Genomic DNA, 22,991 nt, shown 5'->3' with positions numbered 1-22,991 from the left:
AGAATAGGGAAGGGAAGGTGGGGGTGAGGAGGGAGACAATTTTCATCTTCCATGCAAAAAGCAGAAAAGTGCAACTAACGCTCTTTCCTGAAATTAAGAAAGTAGTAGGAAAAGGGTTTTTTTTTAATTTTGCTTAATCATTTATTTCAGTTTTGCTATACCACCACATTTGCAATAAAAGTCACAGCAGTTTGCAATAATTAATATAAAAGAGAAAAAAAGCACTCCATAATAATGATAGAAAAATGGACAAACACACAGATTAGACATTCAAATTCTGAGACTCAGATCCCAGCTTCTCTCGCTGAGAGTGGGCCTTCAAAAAAAAGAATCAAAGGTGTCACTAAATAGACTGGACCACTCATCTAAGCCCCAAATTACTCTGTAAAGGTAATACCAAAAACAAATGTGTTTTCAATGCTGTTCTAAACTTCTTGTAAGAGGCCACGGTGCACAAAGAGAGGGGCAAAGAGAAGGAGCTATGAAAAAAGACACTGTGCCTGGTGGACTCCCAAGGAGCATAGGAGGAATCAGGAAGAACTAGCCTATGATCAGAGGTAGTATGTAGGAATACAGCAGATTGTAATGGAGGTCAGATAGCCAGGGTACTGTTATATAGGGCTCTTTGGGTTTGTAATTTCTTCAGGTTTTGCAATACCTGCTGTCATGGGGTATCTGCAATATAAGCTCTGATGTCTTTTTATTGGACTAACTTAGGGGCCCTTTTACTAAAGTGTGATAAAATCTGGGGTTAACATATTATAACGCGGTATTTTATCACACAGTAAGCGTATGTGGCACTTTTTAAAGCTTTTTCTTTTTTTTTTTTAATTTGTGAAAGAATTTTATTAAAACAACATAAAACAGTACAACACACCAGATCCACTGATCACACAACAAGAAGTACTTCCAGTTAGACACAAATGGGGGTAATATTCAGCCCACAGCAATCAGCGGTTTTTAAGCTGCTGACAACCACGGGCAGAGCTGAGCCCAGCCCCAGACATTCAGTGCCAGGTTGTGTGAGGGCTCCGGCATCGAATATCCGGGTATGTGTGGTCACCTGGAAGTAAGCAGATAAGTTAGGACAGACTTTTTGCTGTCTTAACTTCATCTGCTTACTTAGCTGGTTAGCAGATTGAATATTGCTACTAACCAGTTAAGTACCAGCTCCACTCAAGCTCCGCCCATGAACCACCCCTGCTATAACCAGACACTGCAGGGGCAGTTAGTGCTGATAGTCAGTGGCACTGTGTAGTTAAATGCCCCACACCCTTGCTAAAAGTCCTCAGACTCACCCTCTAATCCCACTTCCCCACGAACTCATCACCTCACCCCTTCCTCAGAGAATCTTGACCATCTCCATCAGACAGGAATTCAGTTGCCTTCTACAGTGGGCCCACACAGCCTAATCAAGGGTCTCCAGACCTTTACCCACTTTTGAGTAGATTACTTCTGTTCCACTAAAAAGCCCCCACCAGTGCCGGCTTAGCTGCAGGAAAGAAATATATTACTACTACTACTACTACTTAACATTTCTAAAGCGCTACTAGGGTTACGCAGCGTTGTACAATTTATCATAGAGGGACAGTCCCTGCTCAAGGAGCTTACAATCTAAGAGACAAGTCAATGGACCGTCCGATAGGGGCGGTCAAATTGGGGCAGTCTGGATTTAGTGAATAGTAAGAGTTAGGTGCTGAATGCAGCATTGTAGAGGTGGGTTTTAAGCAAAGACTTGAAGATGGGCAGGGAGGGGGCTTGGCGTAAGGGTTCAGGAAGGTTGTTCCAAGCATAGGGTGAGGCGAGGCAGAATGAGCGGAGTCTGGAGTTGGCGGTGTTGGAGAAGGGTACAGAGAGGAGGGATTTGTCCTGTGAATGGAGGTTACGGGCGGGAACATAGGGGGAGATGAGGGAGGAGAGGTAGTGAGGGGCAGCAGACTGAATGCATTTGTAGGTAAGAAGGAGAAGCTTGAATTGAATGTGGTATCTGATTGGAAGCCAGTGAAGTGACCTGAGGAGAGGGGTGATATGAGTAAATCGGTTTTGGCGGAATATGAGACGTGCAGCAGAGTTCTGAACAGATTGAAGGGGGGATAGATGGCTAAGTGAGAGGCCAGTGAGGAGTAAGTTGCAGTAGTCAAGGCGAGAGGTAATGAGAGCACGGACGAGAGTTCGGGTGGTGTGTTCAGAGAGGAAAGGGCGAATTTTGCTGATGTTAAAGAGGAAGAAGCGGCAGGTCTTGGCAGTCTGCTGGATATGCGCAGAGAAGGAGAGGGAGGAGTCAAAGATGACTCCGAGGTTGCGGGCAGATGAGACGGGGAGGATGAGGGTGTTATCAACTGAGATAGAAAGTGGAGGAAGAGGAGACGTGGGTTTTGGTGGAAAGACGATGAGCTCGGTCTTGGACATGTTCAGTTTCAGGTGGCGGTTGGACATCCAGGCTGCAATGTTGGATAGGCAGGCTGATACCTTTGCCTGGGTCTCTGCAGTGATGTCTGGTGTGAACAGATACAGCTGGGTATCATCAGCATTGAAATGATACTGAAAACCATGAGATGAGATCAGGGCGCTCAGGGAAGAGGTTATTCTGGGATGCAGTCAACTCTGGCACCTTTCTATTACACAAAAAATTGCCTGAGTCCCATGGAATTGTCTACCCTGTCCAGCGCTGAACTCTGTGTTGAATAGTTTTCCAGTAGGCCCTGGCCCTGGGACAAGTGCACCAAATATGGCCCATCATCCCCCTCTCACCACAACCCTTCCATCAAGAGGGCCGAACAGGTGTCAAGTACCAACTGTACAACACCTTCACATTGTTCTCTTGAATATTTGCCAGCATTGAAATCTTGTCCAAGGCCACTTCCATCTGCACCCAGTCCCAAACATCATAATGCACCAGCAGCTGAGCTTCCTAACAGTCTCTATGAGGGTAGACTTGAGGCCTTTTACCCCTAAGTTGTTTTTATATAGTAGAAATTAAGCCTTCAGTACCAAAAAAATCAAGGTTCAAGATTAACTTTATTTGATATACCACCTAACAGACAAGCTATCCAAGCAGTTTATAATAAAACTAAACAAACAAAGTAAAAGAGCAGAATTCCATTAAAAACAGAAAGGAAGAAAAAGAGGGAGAATGCTTTGCTAAGAGTCCCACAAGGCACCCTCACCCTGCAAACCTAATGCAAGCCGAGAAGGATCGAGAAAAAAAAACCTCAAACTGTAAAAGCTTTCTGAAATAAATGAGTTTTAAGTAATGATTTATAGTGTAAAAAAGACTCCAACTTCAGTTCCAAAGGGAGCCCATTCTACACCTTAGGCCCTATAACATTTAACATGGATTTACAAAAAGTATTCTGGGAAATCTGACGGAAGTAGGGACAACCAACAAATGTTATGCAGAGGAGCAAAGAGTACATGAGGTAACATAGGGTGTAAGGTGACTCAAAAGAAACAGTGGGACACCGGTTTGGAGAATAACATATATCAACAGAAAGATTTTATACTATAACTGAAAACACACAGGAAGCCAGTGTTCTGATTTTAAGAGGGGAGTAATGCGATCAAACTTCCTTGCCCCTCACATAGATCCTCCAAAAAAGTACTATCATTGGTCAGGTTCTCTGTAAACTTGGGAGAGGTCAATAAGTGGGCTGATTGACAATATATATAGTGAGGGTGAGCAGGGATCTGATACTTACACACCACACCTTCAAAAGATAACAATTTTCCATTATTAAAAAAACTGACTCCATCTGCGAGCATGTAGGACCACACAAAAGGCACTGTCCTATCTGATTAGCTATGCAGCTACAGCACTGAATGTCAGCCATACCCTCATTTATTTATGTATTTATTTATCTTATGTATGACATTTGTGCCCCACATTATCCCAAACAAGCTCGGGTTCAATGTGGCTTACATTCAAGAAAAAACATCAAAAATATTATACAGTCAGATAATTAATTATAACATTTAACATATTAGGAATAATTCCCAAACGCCTCTGCTGACCCCTATATGCAGCACTGCATATCCAGGACTAATTTAACCTGCTCCAGTCAATGCTAAAAAAACGCTGACCACCACTGGTTGATTATTGACCCAAGAGTAAAATAATGAATGTCCGATCTGTAAAAGGCAGAAACAAGTGCTTTAATAATACAAGGCCCTTTTCATCAAGGGCTCTGCAACCTTTACTTGACTGTGGGAATCAACGAGCTAAATAATGTCATGCTAATTACTGCTTGACCTCCTGTTATACTTCTTAGGATTCTCTCGCCATTGAAGTGAGGAGTGCCAACATTACAGCTGACTTCAATTCCATGACGGTATCTTTCAGCATTTAGAGCACCTCTTAATGATGTTTCCTTTAACCTGGTTTTATTAATCCTGATATTATTTCAGTGGTGAAGAGTCCGTTCTCCTTTGGCTAATAAATGACTTGTCCTGTGAGTGCTACTACAGAATCTTCTTCCTTACAAAACAAGAATGTGTGATTTGGTCAGTCTGTGCACACAGAGGGTAATTTTATAAAGGTTTTATGCATGTGAAGCTTGTTTTTACACATGGAAAGGCCTTTGGTAAATCAGTGGCATACCTAGCTTGGTTGCCACCCAGGGTAGAGCACCCTCCTCCTCCAGGCAGTGGGTGCAGTGGACCTAGGTGCAGACAGCAAGGAGGTGCACTGAGCAGTCGCGTGGCTTTTGGATCTGCCAGTCCTGTCCCCCTCTGATGTCAACTTCCTTTTCCAGGGCAGGGGACCAGCAGAGCCAACAGTCGCATGACTGCTCAGTGCACCTCCTTGCTGTCTGCTCCTAGGTCCAATGCACCCACCACCTCGCCCTTGATACGCCACTGGGTAAAATTGCACAGTGGTATACATGCAGAGGATAATTCTAGAAACAGATGCCTAGAATAAGAGGGTAAGAAAAAAATTAAGAAATATCAACAATTTTCTAATTTTTCAAACTTTTTTGATATTTCTTCATTTTTTTCAAAATTTTAAATATCACTCTTATCTTATATATTCACGCAGTCACTGAACTATCATTGTTTGCTTCAGTGACTACATGAATATCTAAGATGAATGATATTTAAAAATTTGAAGTGAGATGAACTATTTTGTAAAAAATTAAGAAATATCAAAAACGTTTGAAAAATTAGAAAATTATATTCTGGAGCTATGAGGAATATTGGTGCTGGTGAGATAACATCTATTTGTGATGTTGGTAACTGTTTCATATCCCCACCTTCTGATAACCCATCAATCATCATTTACTCTTGGGAAGTGCGCTTTTTAATGGTCAATGGCAGGTATAAATGTTCACACCTAAGTGTTCCATGATATATGTGCAATTTACAGTAATCTATCAGTTATGTGTGTAAAGTGTAGACACGCCAATGACCTCCCCCCCCCCCCCATGCTCCTTCTGTGTGTACACCCCTTGCAGTTACCTGTTAATGCACTTACACACTATTTTATAGAACAGCACTTAGGGGCCCTTTTCCAAAGGTGCGGGAAGTCTAACGTGCGGGTAGCGTGCGCCCAATCGGCACAACCGCCAGGGCAGCACGTGCGCCTGGTGATAATTCCAACTTCGGTGCCTGCTGAATCCTGTGGTAGAAAATAATGTTCTTTTTTCTACTGGGGGGGGGGGCGTTCCCAGCGGTAACAGGTAGCGCACCCATGTTGGCACGCACTGCACGGTTACTGCGTGGGTAGCATGTGAGCTCTTACCACTAAGTCAATGGGTGGCGGTAAGGGCTCAGGCCATAAGTAGGCGCGTGCTAGTTTTAATATTAGTGTAGGCCCATTTCCTGGCCCATTAAAAAATAGCCTTTTTCCCAGCTGCGGTAAAAAAAAAATGGCCTAGCACACGCCTAAAAGATGTGCCCACACTACCACAGGCCACTTTTTATCGTGGCTTTGTAAAAGGACCCCTTAGTTCAGATATGCACGTATCAATTATGTCAGTTCTGCACATTTGTGCGCAGTTGTAGAATTACCCTTCACACATTTCTTATCATCACATTTCTTATCATCGCAATCTATGTGAAAAGTTAAATAACACAGTAGAATTTCATAGTTCTGTATTTGCTTCCATGAAGCAATACTTTGAGGCATTCTTTCACTTGACACGGACTGTAGAATGTGTACCAAAAGAGAACTGAAAATGGAAGCAAAGCTGAAGTCTGAACCCTGAAAGGTGATTCCCTCTTGAAAAGCTGTCATTCAGAAACTCACACCTATTCTCGGTGTCCTATTATTCACCAAGCTTTACATTTTTAAATGGGAACTATATTTCTGCTAGATATTCAGTAAAGTTCCTTTAAACTGTCACAGGAGAGAAGTAAAGAGAGCTTGGATATAAAGCTGTTTAAAAATAAATGAATTAACTCAATTTAAATTAAAATTCTTGAATAGGAACAAAAACACAGAAAATAGATCACGACACCAATTTGTAAACTCATTCCCCAATATAATGTTCTGCAAAACACATGCCTGCATTTGCAGGTTAAAGATGAACAAAATTGTTAGACCTTAGGACAGTATTCATTAACTATTATGTCATTCATGCTTCAAAACAGTGAGCTACTTTACTATTGCTATTATAATCCAGTTCTTTGATTTAAGCCAAGTGGAAATTCACTCAAGTTGAAAAGTCTCCACCAGACTAATGACTAAAATATAATGCTATATCTTCTCCCAACTAAGGGGCCCTTCTATTAAACCGCGTAGGCACCTAAGCGCGTCCTATGCATGTCAATTTTGAACTATCGCCTGGCTACCGCGAGGCCCGGGCAATAATTTCATTGTATGCACGTAGACCATTACCACTCAGTTAACGTGTGAGACCTTACTGCTAGGTCAATGGATGGTGGTAAGGTCTCAGGCCCAGAATGGATATATGCCAATTTTTATTTTGCCGCATGTCCACTTTCGCCCCTTCCCCCAAAAGACCTTTTTTGCAGGTGTGCTGAAAAAATGGACCTGCGTGCATCTAATACACGCATCTACCCCAGTGCAGGCTATTTTTTGGTTTACCTTAGTAAAAGGACCCCTTAGCAGACAATCTTATGATAACAAGGACCCGATATTCAGCCCTCAGCAGTCCATGTTTTTAAGACTCTGATGTGAGCTGAATTAAACCCAGATATTCAATGCTAGACCATATCCTGACTCTGGCATTATATCCGGGGATAGTGCTGGGCAGACTTATACGATCTGTGTCCTGAAGAGCATAGGTACAAATCAAAGTAGGGTATACACAAAAAGTAGCACACATGAGTTGTCTTGTTGGGCAGACTGGATGGACCGTGCAGGTCTTTTTCTGCCGTCATCTACTATGTTAATGCTATCAACCAAAAATTAACAAGGCACTGGCAGATATTCAGCCTTTATTCTGTCCTAACTTTATGCACTTACTTAACTGGTTAGAGGACTGAATATCACCGCTAACTGGTTAAGTGCAGGGTCAGCTGAAGCTCCACCTACAGACCACTCCGGCACTAACCAGACAGTGCAGTGGTGGTCAGAGCACATATTAGGTGGCACTGTCTGGCTAAGTGCCTCTGAATATCAGCAGCTGGCCTGCTCTAGGGTCGGTCTTAGCAATTGTGGGGCCCTGTGCAGACCAGGTTGGTGGGCCTCCCCGTCCCCCCATCCCCACCTAGCCACGGAAGTCTTGCGAGGCCGCCGCTGGAAGTCTTGGCAGCCATTTTTAAAAAGCGAAGCAGCAGCAAGAGGGTCAGCAGCAGGCAGGAAAGATTGGGGATCTTTCCTGCCCTGAAGAATCCACTAGACCACCAGGGTGGCTTCAGGCATGTGCCAGGAGGGTACCCTGCAGCTCGGGGGAGGAGAGGCAAAGCAGTCAGATTGTGGCCCATGCATAAAGGAGCACGACAATAGGGAGTGGGAGGGAGTGCTGCGGGGCCCCTGGAAGCTTGAGGCCCTGTGCGACCGTGACTGTCACCCCTGCCCAAGATCGGCCCTGGCCTGCTCAGTGTGGTTTAAGTGGGCAAGAGCCTCCTAACCTATTAAACTATGCTGAATATCGACTGGGACTTATAAGGGGATCTTTATTGCGTCGTCCTGCAGCGTTTCAAAACATAGCTGAAGTTCTGAAATGCAATGTGCTGCAACTTACACATAGGAGTCGAGGAGTAGCCTCGTGGTTAGTGCAGTGGGCTGAGAACCAGGGGAACTAGGTTCAATTCTCCCCTAGCTCTTCAATTCAAACCTATCCTTCCCATATTTAAAGCCCATCCTAAGTCCCATCTGTTTGCTATAGCTTTTGACTTTTGCCATACTTCGTTGACTGCTGGCTCAAACAACATAATGGTGTCTCTCCTCACTCATCTTGCTGCTTCTTACTTACCATTTAGGCTCTCTGTCTTGGTTCATGGTTCATCTTTGTTTCTTTCCTGTCTCCATTGTAATTCCTTTCCATTTCCTGTTATTAGTGTATATAGTGTAAACGGGACCGAAGTACAGCATGCAGTTAAACAGAGCATGCGCTTATCCGACGTGCACTTAAATGGAGTGCACTATACAGTGCACGCCATTAAAGTGCATGTCGGATAAGCGCATGCTGTGTTTAACTGCATGCTGTACTTCGGTCTCGTTTTTGGCGCCATCAATTTCTATGGGGACAAACTTTGATTTAGCGCACCGCTGATACGTGCAAGATTCGCTTATATGCATGGTTTAAGACCGCTCCTCTGCAGGAAAAACTCCACATAAGCGCACGTACGGAATATGGACACCGATTGGCGCATGACAAAGGGGCGGTAAATTTGAAATCTCGGTTAACTGCCACTTGCAGAATAAGCAAAAGAATGTTAAGAGTGTACACTGGAGTCGTCGTTGCACAACTGTAAGACTTTAACACTGGCTGAACGAATAGAAGTTCTTAAAAAATTAGAAAACAAAGTCAAGCATCTATTGCTAAAGAATATGGTGTCAATCCCAGTCAAATTTCACATATCTTGAAGCAGAAAGACCAGCTTCTGGAAGACTGGCAAAACAATACAAATCCACACCGGAAACGTAAACGGGCGGGAAAAGCTGAGGATGTAGAAGATGCTCTTCAGTGGTTTTCTCAAGTCGGGAGCAGACAGTTTCCTGTCAGTGGTCCACTGCTTATGGAGAAAGCTAATCAGCTAGCTGAAAGTCTTGGACTAACTGAATTCAAAGCCACTGTTGAATGGTTGGAAAGATGGAAGGAGAGGAATAACATAAAATTCAAGAAACAGCATGGTGAAAAACAAGACGCTGATGACTTTGGTGCTGAAAATTGGGTTGTTTCAGTTCTTCCTACCATCTTGAATGAGTTTACACCTCGTGACATTTTCAGTCCTGATAAAAATGGTATTTACTGGCGAGCGATTCCTGATGGAACACTTGCATTCAAACAAGCCGAAACTACAGGAAGTAAAACGTCGAAGGACCGACTGACGATCCTCCTTTGCTGCAATATGGATGGGAGTGAGAAGTTGGAACCACTCATCATTGGAAAGAGCAAACAGCCCCGTTGCTTCAAGAATGTTAAGCGACTTCCTGTGTCATATGAGACTAATGCAAATTCATAGATGACTGGGGAAATTTGGAAGCAGTGGCTAAAGAAGTTAGACTATAGAATGCGGGCACTAAAGCGTCAGATTTTGCTGCTTTGTGATAATTGTGCTGCACACAGTGATGATGTCAGGCTGTCTAACATCAAGGTGGTCTTCCTGCCACCAAACACTACCTCTCTGATCCAACCTATGGATCAGGACATAATAACCAATTTCAAACAACATTATCGGGCACTTGTGCTACGTCGTCTGATGAGTGTTATGGATGACCAGACTGGCAAAGATAAATGTGCTGTTGAACTGGCTCGTAATCTATCACTGTTGGATTCCCTACATATGCAGAAAGAAGCCTGGAATCATGTTACACAGGCAACCATTGTGAACTGCTACAAGCAGGCAAGCTTTGTTAGGGATGTGGAGAGGGACGAAACAGATGCAGCTGTTGCAAACACGTCAGATGAACAGGTTATTGACATCCCAGCCTGTGTTACTGAAGAGGAGTTTCATCACTACGTAGCTGTTGATTACGATCTACAAACAGCTGATGACAGCACTGATGTCGAGATATGCGCCTACACGCAGGCAATGGCTGATGATGAAACAGATGATGAAATGAGCAGCGAGGTACATGCTGACGAAATTCAACAACCTCCTGTCACTTTTGCAAGAGCGCTGGAGAGTCTCAACACCGTGCGGGCCTATCTGGAGGCCACTGGATGTCAGTGTTATGACAGTTTTTACCATCTGGCAGACGTAGTCTATGGAATTCACAGACGCAAGAGTGTACAGAGGACTATAACTGATTACTTTAAGTAAGCCTAACGTCAGTTAACGGAGACTGTATAACGTCAGTTAACGGAGTCTGTGTACTGTACGTATAATAAATAGTACTGTACATATATTTATCAGATGTCAAGCTTCTTTGGGTCACAACAGTTAAGTGCACGCTCCGGTTAACTGCATGTATTTCTTTGGTCCCAGACCCTTGCACTTAAGCAGATTGCACTGTATTGTTAACTTCTTTGATGGGCTCCCCCTTAGGCTGTATATCAAGTATCAATAAACTTGAAAACTTGTGACCCTGGGTATGTCACGTAACCCTCCATTGCCCCGGGTACAAAAACACTTAGATTGAGAACCCACTGGGGACAGAGAAAGTACCTGCATATGTAATCCACTTTGATTGTACCACAAAAAGGTGGTATATCAAATCCATGACCCTTTACCCTTTTATAGATAAGTTCAGCAGGAGATAAAAGCAAAAGAGTATAGAGCCTCATATCCAGACATAACTTTTTATTTTTTAATTATTAATTAATTATTTAATTTTATTTAATTACTGTTTGGTTTTTGTTTAGTTTAGTTTTTTTGGAGGGGAAAGGATTGAAGGGTTATATATTTCTAAGGTTAATATAGAATTTAGCTCGTTGGTTCACCAAATGAGCTGTTGAAGGAGGTTAAAAACTAGTTCAATCCGGATAGTCTTCAACTACTTTAGAATGCATTTACAGCCAGTCCTCAATTAGTTTTATGTGCACCATGGTAAAAGCTAAGTGTGGACTGGGCTTAGTTGAAGATAGGCAAGCATTGACAGACTTATCATCACACATTCTTGGTTTGGTTACCTTGTCCTTCCTGTTTTTCTTTGTTCATGACTGCAGGTTATAGCAAGCATATCGAGGTGTTTCACTGTGCATGCTGTTTGTATTGTCTGCTTTGTAACTATATATTCAAGCCTGAACATTTTTGTTGCAAGCCAAATACTAAAATGTTTCTTATTTAAAAACTGATTTTCTGTAGAGATCCTTTTATTTTTTATTTGTTTATTTTATTGACTGGGTCTTTTCCTAAGCGCAAGAGAGATTTCCTCTTTCAGAATGCATTTCTTGTCTTGTGATGAATCAAGGCTTCTTGAACAAACTTACTGGAAATGCACTGTGTGGTGACAGGATGATAAATCTCACTCTGTGTGTTAGTAAGAAAGTGCTTAGACAAAGACTACAATGCTACAATACAGTGTATCATTTGCTGGTAAGCAGAACACAAGAAGCTAAAGCTTCTGATTGCCAAATAATGAGGTCCTTTTACTAAGCTGCATTAAGCACTAACAGGTGCTTGTCACAGCAAAAACTGGCTTAACGCAAGGCATGCTGAGGCGTTCATGGTCATTTTTGGATGTGCACTTTACCCACACGGTAAAATATAACATTTAGGGGTCCTTTTACAAAACTGTGGCACAAGGGGGCCTGCACTGGCATCAGCGCGTGTTTTGATGTGCGCCGAGGCCCCCTTTTACCACAGTGGGTAAAAGGTAGGTCTTTCTTTTTTGAAGAAATGGCCATGCCACAAGTGAAGCACTTGCCACACAGGCATTTTGGGGGGAGGGGGGAGCACTTAACTGCCACCCATTGAGTTGGCAGTAAGGGGTCCTGTGTTAACCCAGTGGTAACCGGACAGCACACGGCACTGCCCGTTTACTTCCGGGTACACACTGGCGCTACAAAAATTGAAATATTTTTGCAGCGCCGGAATTGGCGCACACTGGGGGAGGGAACTACCACCAGACTGCTGTGGTAGCCCAGCGGTACTTCCATTTTAGCGAGCGGTAAGCCCACTTTGGGCTTACCGCCGCTTTGTAGAAGGACCCCTTATGTTGTAGTGCTGGGGTGAGTCTGGGAGAGAGAGTGGGCGTGTTTTGTGCTGCTCAGCTACATTGCTAACCTATTAGCGCATACTTAGCGAGTGAGCCCTTACCGCCTACCTAATAGGTGGCGGTAGGAGCCCATGCGCTAATGGCAAAATTAGAGCATGGCCATTAATAATGAAAATGCAAAAATTGGCCAGTTTACTCGAGCAGTAAAAATGGTCTTAGTGCACGGAAATGGCTCGCATAAGGACGCACTAAGGCCACCTTTTACCACAGTTCGGTAAAAGGGCTCCAGTGTGTTTGGGCTTTGTGTGATATCACAAATGTCCTGCCATCTGCGCAGCGTCTGAAAATAATTTCTTTTTCATCACAGAACAGAAAAATTCTTTATGTATACATACAGTATCTGGCTCAAAATTATGAACAGGATCACCCAGATTAAGTCTAAATGTAGACCTTGAGCCACTAATCATTCATAAAATAGTTCTGCATTCTTCCAGATAGATTTGACGTGTTGTGTAGATTAATACAGGCTTTATGTTTAGACAGAGGAAAGGAGGTGTGCTGCATGCAAACTATCCCCCAAATTCTATAAATGGCATGTAATCGGGTACGCAGATCCGCACATAACATAATTAACTAATTGGCGATAAATGCTAATAATTAGCATTAACAAGCACTAATTGGCGCCAATTGGTTGTGCAACAAACTTATGCTAAACTTCTTTCATGTGCAAATGCAAGAGGGGCGTTAACATGGGAGGGGCATGAGCGTGTCAGGGGCTATTCTGACTATTCTTGTGCGCACTTTAGAGAATACTCGCATTTATGCACCCAGCTGCCGCATTTAGGTGCCACCATTTTCGCCAGCCATACACACCCGGTGTGAGTGGTCATGCCTAGAGCTTGGTGCTTAACTGCAGATTTACACCAGTATTCTGTAACAGATTTGATGCTCAACTCAGCCATCATAGAATACTAGCTTTGTGCCAGTTTTTTTAGCACCTAACTTTTACTGCCACCCCCTCCCCACGTGCAAGGTTGTGAATAGAAAAGCAAACCTTCCACAAACAATCAATAATAAAAAAAAAGAGGAGTGGAAGATACCATGAAAAGGTTTTATCCTTGAAATCCAAGGTGTAGAGTATACAAACAAGATGTATCCACAGTTTATTCTTCAGATGTAGTATAAAGGTACTTGTGACCTGGATTGGCCACTGTTGGAAACAGGATACTGGGCTTGATGGACCTTCAGTCTGTTCCACTATGGCAACACATATCGTATGTTGTGTTTGAGATGTTTATGACCTGGACTTCTCAGTTCTGATTTGTATGTCTATTGTGCTTTCTAAAATCTCTCTCTAAGTTATGATAGACATCTATAAAATTGACGATTAACAAAATAGTAATTTGCAATTGCATAGCTTCTTTAATCAAAACAGATCCTAGCACACTTTATAGCTTAATATTTCAGAAACACGCATATAGCCAGTTGTGGTGTGAGGCGCCCGGCTTTTTATTTTTGATGCCTGAGCTGAAAAGCAATTTACAAAGGGAAGAGCAGGAAACAAAACAATTTTGTTACTATGGTTGCCCAGAGGAGAAGCTGAGCGGCATCACCAGTATGTACAGAGCATTTAAGTCAATGACCTTTAAAAATTATGTTTTAAAAATATTTAGGGGGCAACTAAGAGCAATGCATAAGATTTAAATGTGGGCTGTATTTATGAAAAGTTGAATGCAATTTTGGAAACAAGATGCTTTATTGATCTTTTGTTACAATGAGGAAGAGAGAATGTTGTGTTTTGATTTTACTGTCTGATGTGTCTGGACTCATTAGAAAAAGATTTCTATTGCTTATTGTTATCCAATTACATTTGGTTAAACTGAGGCACTTAGAGATAACTTGATTTGCCAACATTTTAACAGAATCAATAGCTGAACAGCACTCTGGAGGATATTCAGTTTTTTTATTATTATCATTCTTGTAGATAGCACTATGAGATTTATACAGCACTATTCAGAACTCATAACAAATAATATCTTCCCCATGAAGCTTATTGGTCAGTGCTAAGCAATTGAATATGCATGATATTCAGTGGTGTGCTGGTACATTTTTAACAACAGGCTCTATTTCCGCCCTGCAATTGTTTTTTTGGGGGGGGGGGCGCAGAGGTGGACTGGGGAGGCAAAGCATTACTCTCTCTCCTTCCCCCCTCATATCAGAGCTCCCATTAAACCATAAGACCCCCATTAAACAACAAATCTTTATAGCCCAAATCAAATGTCACATTCATAGCCTGAGAGAGAGAGAGAGAGAGATCATGGTGCATGATTAAAAGCTTTCACAAACTACTGCCCAGCTGTTCAGCTTTCACTTTGGAAGTTCTCTCCTGAGGCTTCTCATCCTAAGACCCATCCAAAAAATCTTTAGGGTCCAGACCTTCAGTTTGAGAACTCATTCCTGCCTGAGTAAACAGCTTGGATCAAAAAAACTAAAGGAGAACGTTGTCATGCTGAACTACAAATTCTGATAATGAAACAGTGATTGAATATTCACATAGCAACCACCCTGAGCAAACAGATTTCTTTTCCACTGAACATAGAAACATGATGGCAGGTAAAGTCCATATGACCCATCCAGTCTGCCCATCCTCTGTAACCCCTAACTCTTCCTTTTCCTAAGCGATCCCACATGCTTATCCCATGCCTTTTTAAATTCTGGAACAGTCCTCGACTCCACAACCTCCACCAGGAGGCCATTCCATGCCTCTACCACCCTTTCTGTGAAATAGTACTTCCTTAGATTACTCCTAAGCGTATTCCCTTTTAACTTCGTCATATGCTCCCTCATTCCAGAGCTCTTCTTACTGACTCTGGACAGTTCTGCTGAAGGAAACCCTTCCCTCTTTAATCAATGCCTTCTCTGTGAAATAGTAGTATTAAAAAAAAGGGCGAATGCATTTTTATAATATACCATTGCATTCTACAAAGCAAAAGGAGCAAGTTCCCATATGCCATCTTTTTTTCTTTTTGTAGGCACAGGAAAAAAAACAAGATTTTAAATGCTCCCAGGTTCCAATCTAATTCATGTTTAATGTGGGATAAAATGCCATAAATAAGTAAATAAATAGATAGAAGCTCTGAATGTTGAGCACCTGATTCTCATAACATGATTTTAGTGGCCCTTTACCAGGAGAAAAAAAAATCTCTGCACGAATATAACACGTGCTAGGGTGTCTCTATAACTAGCCCCTCCAAATGACACACTGATTACAATTTATAACAAGTTACTACTCTATCCGTTATTTTACTTCCTCTGTGTACATCCCTATGCACAAGCTGGCATGTTTGAAACAATAAAGAAAGACCTACCTATTCCAAACCTCCTATTTCCCCAGTCCCCCGAGCCGCAGGGTGCCGTCCCGGCACATACCTAAAGCCACCCTGGTGGTCTAGTGGATTCTTCAGGGCAGGAAACATCCCCAGTCTTTCCTGCCAGCTGCCGGCGCTGACCCTCTTGCTGCCGCATCTTCTTTAAAATGGCTGCCTAGACTTACAATGGCAGCAAGACTTCAGCAGAAGTCTCACTAGGCCACCGCTGGAAGTCTTGGCAGCCATTTTAAAGAGCGATGTGGCAGCAAGTGGGTCAGAGCCGGCAGCGGGCAGGAAAGACTGGGGATCTTTCCTGCCCCAAGAATCCACTAGATCACCAGGGTGGCTTCAGACAGGTATGTGCCAGGGCCCTGCGGCTCGGGGGAGGAGAGGCAAACAGCCGGCTCGCAAAATCTGAAAAAAACTTAACTGGCTATTGCGAGCCAGCGTGAGCTGGCTCCAGCACACTACTGATGATATTGATTCACATGTAGTGGGGTTCCACTTTATGCAGATTTATACCATGCATATTAATTGTGTGAATCCTGAAAACCCAACTGGCTAGTTGTGCTTCCAAGACAGGGTTGAGAAGCACTGATCTAGTCAAGAAAAATATATTAGGAGAACAAGAGATCCAGGTTTTATATATTTGTGAGATAATAAAGACAGGAATCTAAACAGCAGACTGCACTCAGTGATCTGACAGCTTACCAAAGGGATAACTAATGTCCCTCATTTGGTCATTTCTAACTAGGTAATTATACTTGTCTACTGCATGCAGTATTATAATTCCTTGGCAAAAATCAGTGTTCATAGCTGGGTTTCTCATCTTTAGAAAGGTTCAAACTTAAAAAATAATTTGGCAAACAATTTGAAAAACTTAAGAAAAATTTGACTTTTTTTTTTTTCAAATTATTTGCCAAACCTTCATTTTGCTGGAAAATCTGAGCTACTGCACAGATCCTCAAATACTTTTCTAATTTTTTGTTTTGTATTTATTTTCAACTCACATCTAATCTAATCTAATCTAATTTGTTTCCTTATATTCTGCTAACTCCCAATTAAGAGTCCAATGCAGATTACAGAAAAAGAAGGCTGGTACATCACTACTACTACTACTCAACATCACAGTATTGATATATCTCTCTAATTCACAAATGACAGACAGCAGATGGGAGAGTTTGTGTAGGGTGGCCTAGTCTGTATGCTGATCATTCACTTAGATAACAATTGTGGCATTTGTAAAAAGAACATTACACCAGTACTAAAACCCATCTCCACCAGAGATCAGATGATGTAACATGTGTTTCATTCCCTGCTTTCTTATATTTATGGGTGCAAGCTAGTCAAGATAACACTAAGCCAGCCAGGTTTTCAGGATACCCACAATGAAAACTTGCATACAATAGAGGCAATATAAACAAATTTATCTCATGCATATTCATTGTGGATATCTTGGAAACCAGAATGGCTTGAGAAATCCTGTCCTAAATGAATGAAGGGGCAGAACTGTACACCTCTGCAGCATTTTGATACATGTAGACAGGAAATCTACATTTTCTAAAAATAAATTGGTTTTCTTGTTTAGGTGTGACAATAACCAGACATGAGTGGTGAAACATAGAAACGGAGAAAATGACGGCAGATAAATGTGAATGTTTTCTTTTTCCAGGGACCTTGTGTTGCTGAGATAGCACCTGTTGTTTTGAAAGGTGGCAAGCAGTTTGGTCTCTCCAGGCACAGCCATCTCGCAATTGCATTTGATGACACCAAAGTGAAAAATCGGTATGTGGGTTTCCAGGGAATCATAATGCTCCTCAGGGCTCTATTTGTTCTTTCTTTTTCTATCATAAGATCTTTCTTAACTGAAGCATGCATTTTAATTAAGGTACAACTTAAGACTGTGTAGGGGGAACTCATCAAGGTGCAGTAAAAATTCACCTTTTACTGCACCTTGATTCACTGCCAGATTCAGCAACCTGGAGGATCTCAGTACTGCAGGTTGCTGAATCCCATTTTAAAAGAATGATGCTGCATGTGAACTATCTTGCAGCGTTAGTCCCGTGGCCTGGGAGCATCAGGCCTCATAGCCATGGGCTGTTGCTCCCGGGCCAGCTTAGCAGGGTTTCCCCCACCTGACACTAACCCCCCTGGCAGTAGCCTCCCCCAAAGGCTTCATATCCTCCTTTGCAGTAGCCTCCCCAAGGCTTCATATCCCCCTTTGCTGTACCCTCACAGACTAAAGACCCACCTTTTCAATAGCCCCACCTAGGCTCAAGACCCCCTTCCCCCATCCCCTATAGGAGCTACCTTTAAAAGCAGTGGCGATCTAGAGGGGTATTCAGGCAGAAGCAAGGCCCAGTCGCTTCTGCCCAGTCTGATGCCTTCAGAAAAATGGTGCCCCAAGCAGTAGTCTTACGAGACTACTGCTAGAGGTCATGTTTCCTTATAAGGATGCTCCCATGCGGTGAAATAGCCCCAGCAAAAAGCTGAGATTATTTTATTATGATTTCAGAGCCCTAATGCAATTTACAGTGTATCACTGCAAGTTGCATTAGGGTATTTGCATACTAATGAGATGCAAAACATGCATTTACTTGACAACTTAAATATTGCCACAGTATTTGTAGTCAGGTTAGAGCTGTTTAAGTCAAAGACCAAATAGTACAACTTAAGGCCTTAACACAGCTTGATGAATTCCCTCCTGAGTCCCCTTGGGCAGGGTAGTAACTTGTGTACCTCATTCAAGGACAGTAAATGCCTCTTCTTAGGGTATTTTTCTGCTGCTCCATGTAGGGTATTAAGTATCATAAAACAAATGCATCCAAGTGAAATTACTGCATTATTGTAAAAGATTACTAATTTTATTGATTGATTGATTTTGACTTGATTTACCGCAGAGTTCCAAAATGTATGTCTTTTATTGCAATGTACATACAAAAAGCAAAGGAAATTTTTAAAAGAAAAAAAAAACAGAGGAGTAGATGAGAAAAAAAAGAGAAGATGGAGAGGAAAGGAGTAAATGACAAGAGAAAAGAAATTAAGTGGGGAGAGAAGTAGAGGTCCATGTAAACACGGTGTCATCTCAGTTCTATTCCAACCTAATAGTATTTGGACTGTCAGATGAGCCAGTTCCTAGGTGATGTGAGTAGGTTTTGTGAGGACTTATATTTTGGTGTCCTCAGAGAACACCAATAAACGGTAACCACCTTTTTTTTTCCAAGGACAAGCAGAATATGATGAAAGTTCCTAGCTACAGATTGCCTTTAACAAAAAGAAGGGAAAATTGATTTTACAAAAACAACAGAAAAACAAGAATGCCAATGAGCAACAACTTGTTTATGTTAGAAACAGCCCTTTTTCATCCTTTGCCTTATTTATGATGAAGACAAACTGAAAAGAAGGATGAAGGGACATATGATGATTGGAGGTGGGTTCTAAATCTTAAGGAGTTTTCTCACATTCGACATATCAAACCAACCTCACATCAAGAATCCTATTCCAGACAATAAAAGATGTGAATGTGTGGACAGAAGTCCAAATTGCAGCTTTGCAGATCTCCTCCAAAGAGGTTGACTTCAGGTGGGCTACTTATACCACCTTGGCTTTGACATCAGCCTTGATACATCCCTCCAGGGTCAAGGAAATAGAAGCAAAGAAAAATGAAGGCAGATAAAGACTATATGGCCGTTCCAGTCTGCCCATTCATACCATCTACTCTCCCTTTCAGTCCTTTAGAGATCCTATGTACTTGTCCCAAGCTTTCTTGAATTCAGATACACCACCTCCACTGGGAGGCCATTCCATGAATTCTCCACCCTTTCAGTGAAGAAGTATTTCCTCAAGTTACTTCTGAGTCCATCCTCTTTCACCTTCATTCTATTCCCCCTCATTCCAGAGCTTCATTTCAACTGAAAGAGACTCGCCTCCTGTGCATTTATACCAAATAAGTATTTAAACATCTCTATCATATCTCCCCTCTCCCACGTTTTCTCCAAAGTATATATATTGAGATCTATAATTATACATATTGAGATCAGTTCCTATATGCTTTAAGACGAAGACCATTGATCATTTTAGTAGCTGCCCTCTGGATCAACTCCATCCTGTTTATATATTTTTGAAGGTGTGTTCTCCAGAATTGTATACAGTGGGGGAAATAAGTATTTGATCCCTTGCTGATTTTGTAAGTTTGCCCACTGACAAAGACATGAGCAGCCCATAATTGAAGGGTAGGTTATTGGTAACAGTGAGAGATAGCACATCACAAATTAAATCCGGAAAATCACATTGTGGAAAGTATATGAATTTATTTGCATTCTGCAGAGGGAAATAAGTATTTGATCCCCCACCAACCAGTAAGAGATCTGGCCCCTACAGACCAGGTAGATGCTCCAAATCAACTCGTTACCTGCATGACAGACAGCTGTCGGCAATGGTCACCTGTATGAAAGACACCTGTCCACAGACTCAGTGAATCAGTCAGACTCTAACCTCTACAAAATGGCCAAGAGCAAGGAGCTGTCTAAGGATGTCAGGGACAAGATCATACACCTGCACAAGGCTGGAATGGGCTACAAAACCATCAGTAAGACGCTGGGCGAGAAGGAGACAACTGTTGGTGCCATAGTAAGAAAATGGAAGAAGTACAAAATGACTGTCAATCGACAAAGATCTGGGGCTCCACGCAAAATCTCACCTCGTGGGGTATCCTTGATCATGAGGAAGGTTAGATATCAGCCTACAACTACAAGGGGGGAACTTGTCAATGATCTCAAGGCAGCTGGGACCACTGTCACCACGAAAACCATTGGTAACACATTACGACATAACGGATTGCAATCCTGCAGTGCCCGCAAGGTCCCCCTGCTCCGGAAGGCACATGTGACGGCCCGTCTGAAGTTTGCCAGTGAACACCTGGATGATGCCGAGAGTGATTGGGAGAAGGTGCTGTGGTCAGATGAGACAAAAATTGAGCTCTTTGGCATGAACTCAACTCGCCGTGTTTGGAGGAAGAGAAATGCTGCCTATGACCCAAAGAACACCATCCCCACTGTCAAGCATGGAGGTGGAAATGTTATGTTTTGGGGGTGTTTCTCTGCTAAGGGCACAGGACTACTTCACCGCATCAATGGGAGAATGGATGGGGCCATGTACCGTACAATTCTGAGTGACAACCTCCTTCCCTCCGCCAGGGCCTTAAAAATGGGTCGTGGCTGGGTCTTCCAGCACGACAATGACCCAAAACATACAGCCAAGGCAACAAAGGAGTGGCTCAGGAAGAAGCACATTAGGGTCATGGAGTGGCCTAGCCAGTCACCAGACCCTAATCCCATTGAAAACTTATGGAGGGAGCTGAAGCTGCGAGTTGCCAAGCGACAGCCCAGAACTCTTAATGATTTAGAGATGATCTGCAAAGAGGAGTGGACCAAAATTCCTCCTGACATGTGTGCAAACCTCATCATCAACTACAGAAGACGTCTGACCGCTGTGCTTGCCAACAAGGGTTTTGCCACCAAGTATTAGGTCTTGTTTGCCAGAGGGATTAAATACTTATTTCCCTCTGCAGAATGCAAATAAATTCATATACTTTCCACAATGTGATTTTCCGGATTTAATTTGTGATGTGCTATCTCTCACTGTTACCAATAACCTACCCTTCAATTATGGGCTGCTCATGTCTTTGTCAGTGGGCAAACTTACAAAATCAGCAAGGGATCAAATACTTATTTCCCCCACTGTACATACCCTAAATACAACTTGCTAACAAGCTGGATAGTGTGACCCTAACCATAGCAGTTCTGGGTTTGCGGGAAACAAAGTAACAAAATGCTGGATAGATTTTCCAAGGGCGTCAGTCTAAATGAAGTAAAAAGCTAGGGCTATTTTAGAATTTACTGCATGCAAGGCACATTTACCATTATGCGCATATGCCTTGGTGAAAATGTTGGAAGTCTGACCCTACCTTAGGATGGATAGGTGTACAGAATCACCCTATAGTTAAAAAATTTCATGTAAAGTGGATTAGTCACTGAGGGCCCCTTTTACAAAGCAGCGGTAAGCCCAAATGCGGGATTAACACTCGCTAAAAAGAAAGTACCATTGGGCTACCATAGCAGCCTGGCGGTATTTCTCAACCCCAGCGCACCATCATATCTGGCATTACAAAAATATATGTATTTTCATAGCGCCAGTGTGTACCCAGTGGTAATCTACCAGATTAGCACTTCTATGGGTAGCGGTAAGGGCTCTCCCCCGAAATGGTTGTGCTGCAATGGCCATTTCTTTAAAAAAAAAAAAAAGACCTACCTTTTACCAGGTGCAATCAATGGGGGCCTTGGCACACGTCATAAACAAGCGTCGGCACCAGCACAGGCCCCCTTTTGCCGCAGCTCGGTGAAAAAAGGGCCCTAAATTCACTGACTCAGATTACTGAGTTGACTGCCTCATTCTAGATCAGGTACTTCAGGTCATGACAACAGCTGCTAAAAGGGAGCTTTTGTCAGTTGACGGGAACTTTTTTCAGTTGAAGCATTACCATGCTGAAGCCCTAATGGCACATTAGGAGGCATAAGGAGAGGCATCAAATAAAGCATGTCCCACATGCATCTAATAACTAGAAGCTGTAGAGAGATAGCTGAACCCTAACAGATTTGGTTTTGAGGCCTGATTTTAAGAGATGTAGAAGGTATTCAACCAGTTTGTTGGTGGGACAGAAGAAGTGTTTTAGGGCTTTTCTTTTGCACCAAACAGTAGACGTCTTCCACTTAAAACCATAGCATCTTCTAGGGTAGTCTCTTTTAAAAGTCAAAAGGATTTGAGGTATTTTCAGGTGGATTCATGGAACCTAATGTTGGGATGTAACCTTTTTCCCAATTCTGCCTGATTAAGTTTGAAGTCCTCAACCAGATCGATTCCCTGATGGATAACTCCCAGAAGAGTTGCTATGAGAATCACAGTTCCTTGATCTCTTCTGAGTTTTAGCAGAGTTCTTACTACCAGAGATAGTGGAGGATATGCATACAAAAAAATCTTAGTCTTTCAATTCTTTCCTAAGATTATATTACTGTTCTATATGAAGTGTTAAAAAGATCAGCCCCCCAGTCTAGGAGGAAACATTTGAGAATAGTCTTCTGTGAGTCCCTATCCTGGAACAGAATTGACACAAACAAATCCACCACTAGAGTACCCCACATGTGAAATATCTGGCTTGCTACTCTCTTGTTGAGGGACCAGTTATGTGGGCGTAAGACTTGACTCAGTTTGTCTACTGGACTGTTGTCTTTACTTTCCAGGTAAAGCAAACAACATTTAGGTGGTATAAACTGTGCTATGGTTCTGCCTTTTTTTTAACATATATTCTAGATCCAAAGAAACCTTTCCCACAGCAAGAG

The 22,991-nt window shown here is 42.5% G+C and overlaps 1 protein-coding gene across 1 annotated transcript in view; it reads left to right on the top strand.

Moving 5' to 3' along the window:
* Positions 1 to 22,991, top strand: part of LOC115459097 (laminin subunit alpha-2-like) — a gene marked incomplete at its 5' end in the record, with an annotated part of 82,354 nt that overhangs the window by 33,550 nt on the left and 25,813 nt on the right. Inside the window, one exon of the mRNA XM_030188964.1 lies at positions 17,270 to 17,382. Within this exon, the coding sequence (XP_030044824.1) occupies positions 17,270 to 17,382 (113 nt within the window). The remainder of the gene's footprint in view (positions 1 to 17,269; positions 17,383 to 22,991) is intronic.

Source organism: Microcaecilia unicolor, unplaced genomic scaffold (genome assembly GCF_901765095.1).
Source record: "Microcaecilia unicolor unplaced genomic scaffold, aMicUni1.1, whole genome shotgun sequence".
NCBI classification, from domain to species: domain Eukaryota; kingdom Metazoa; phylum Chordata; class Amphibia; order Gymnophiona; family Siphonopidae; genus Microcaecilia; species Microcaecilia unicolor.
The sequence above is the reverse complement of the archived record's forward strand: the minus strand, read 5'-3'. Positions and strand labels throughout refer to the sequence as shown.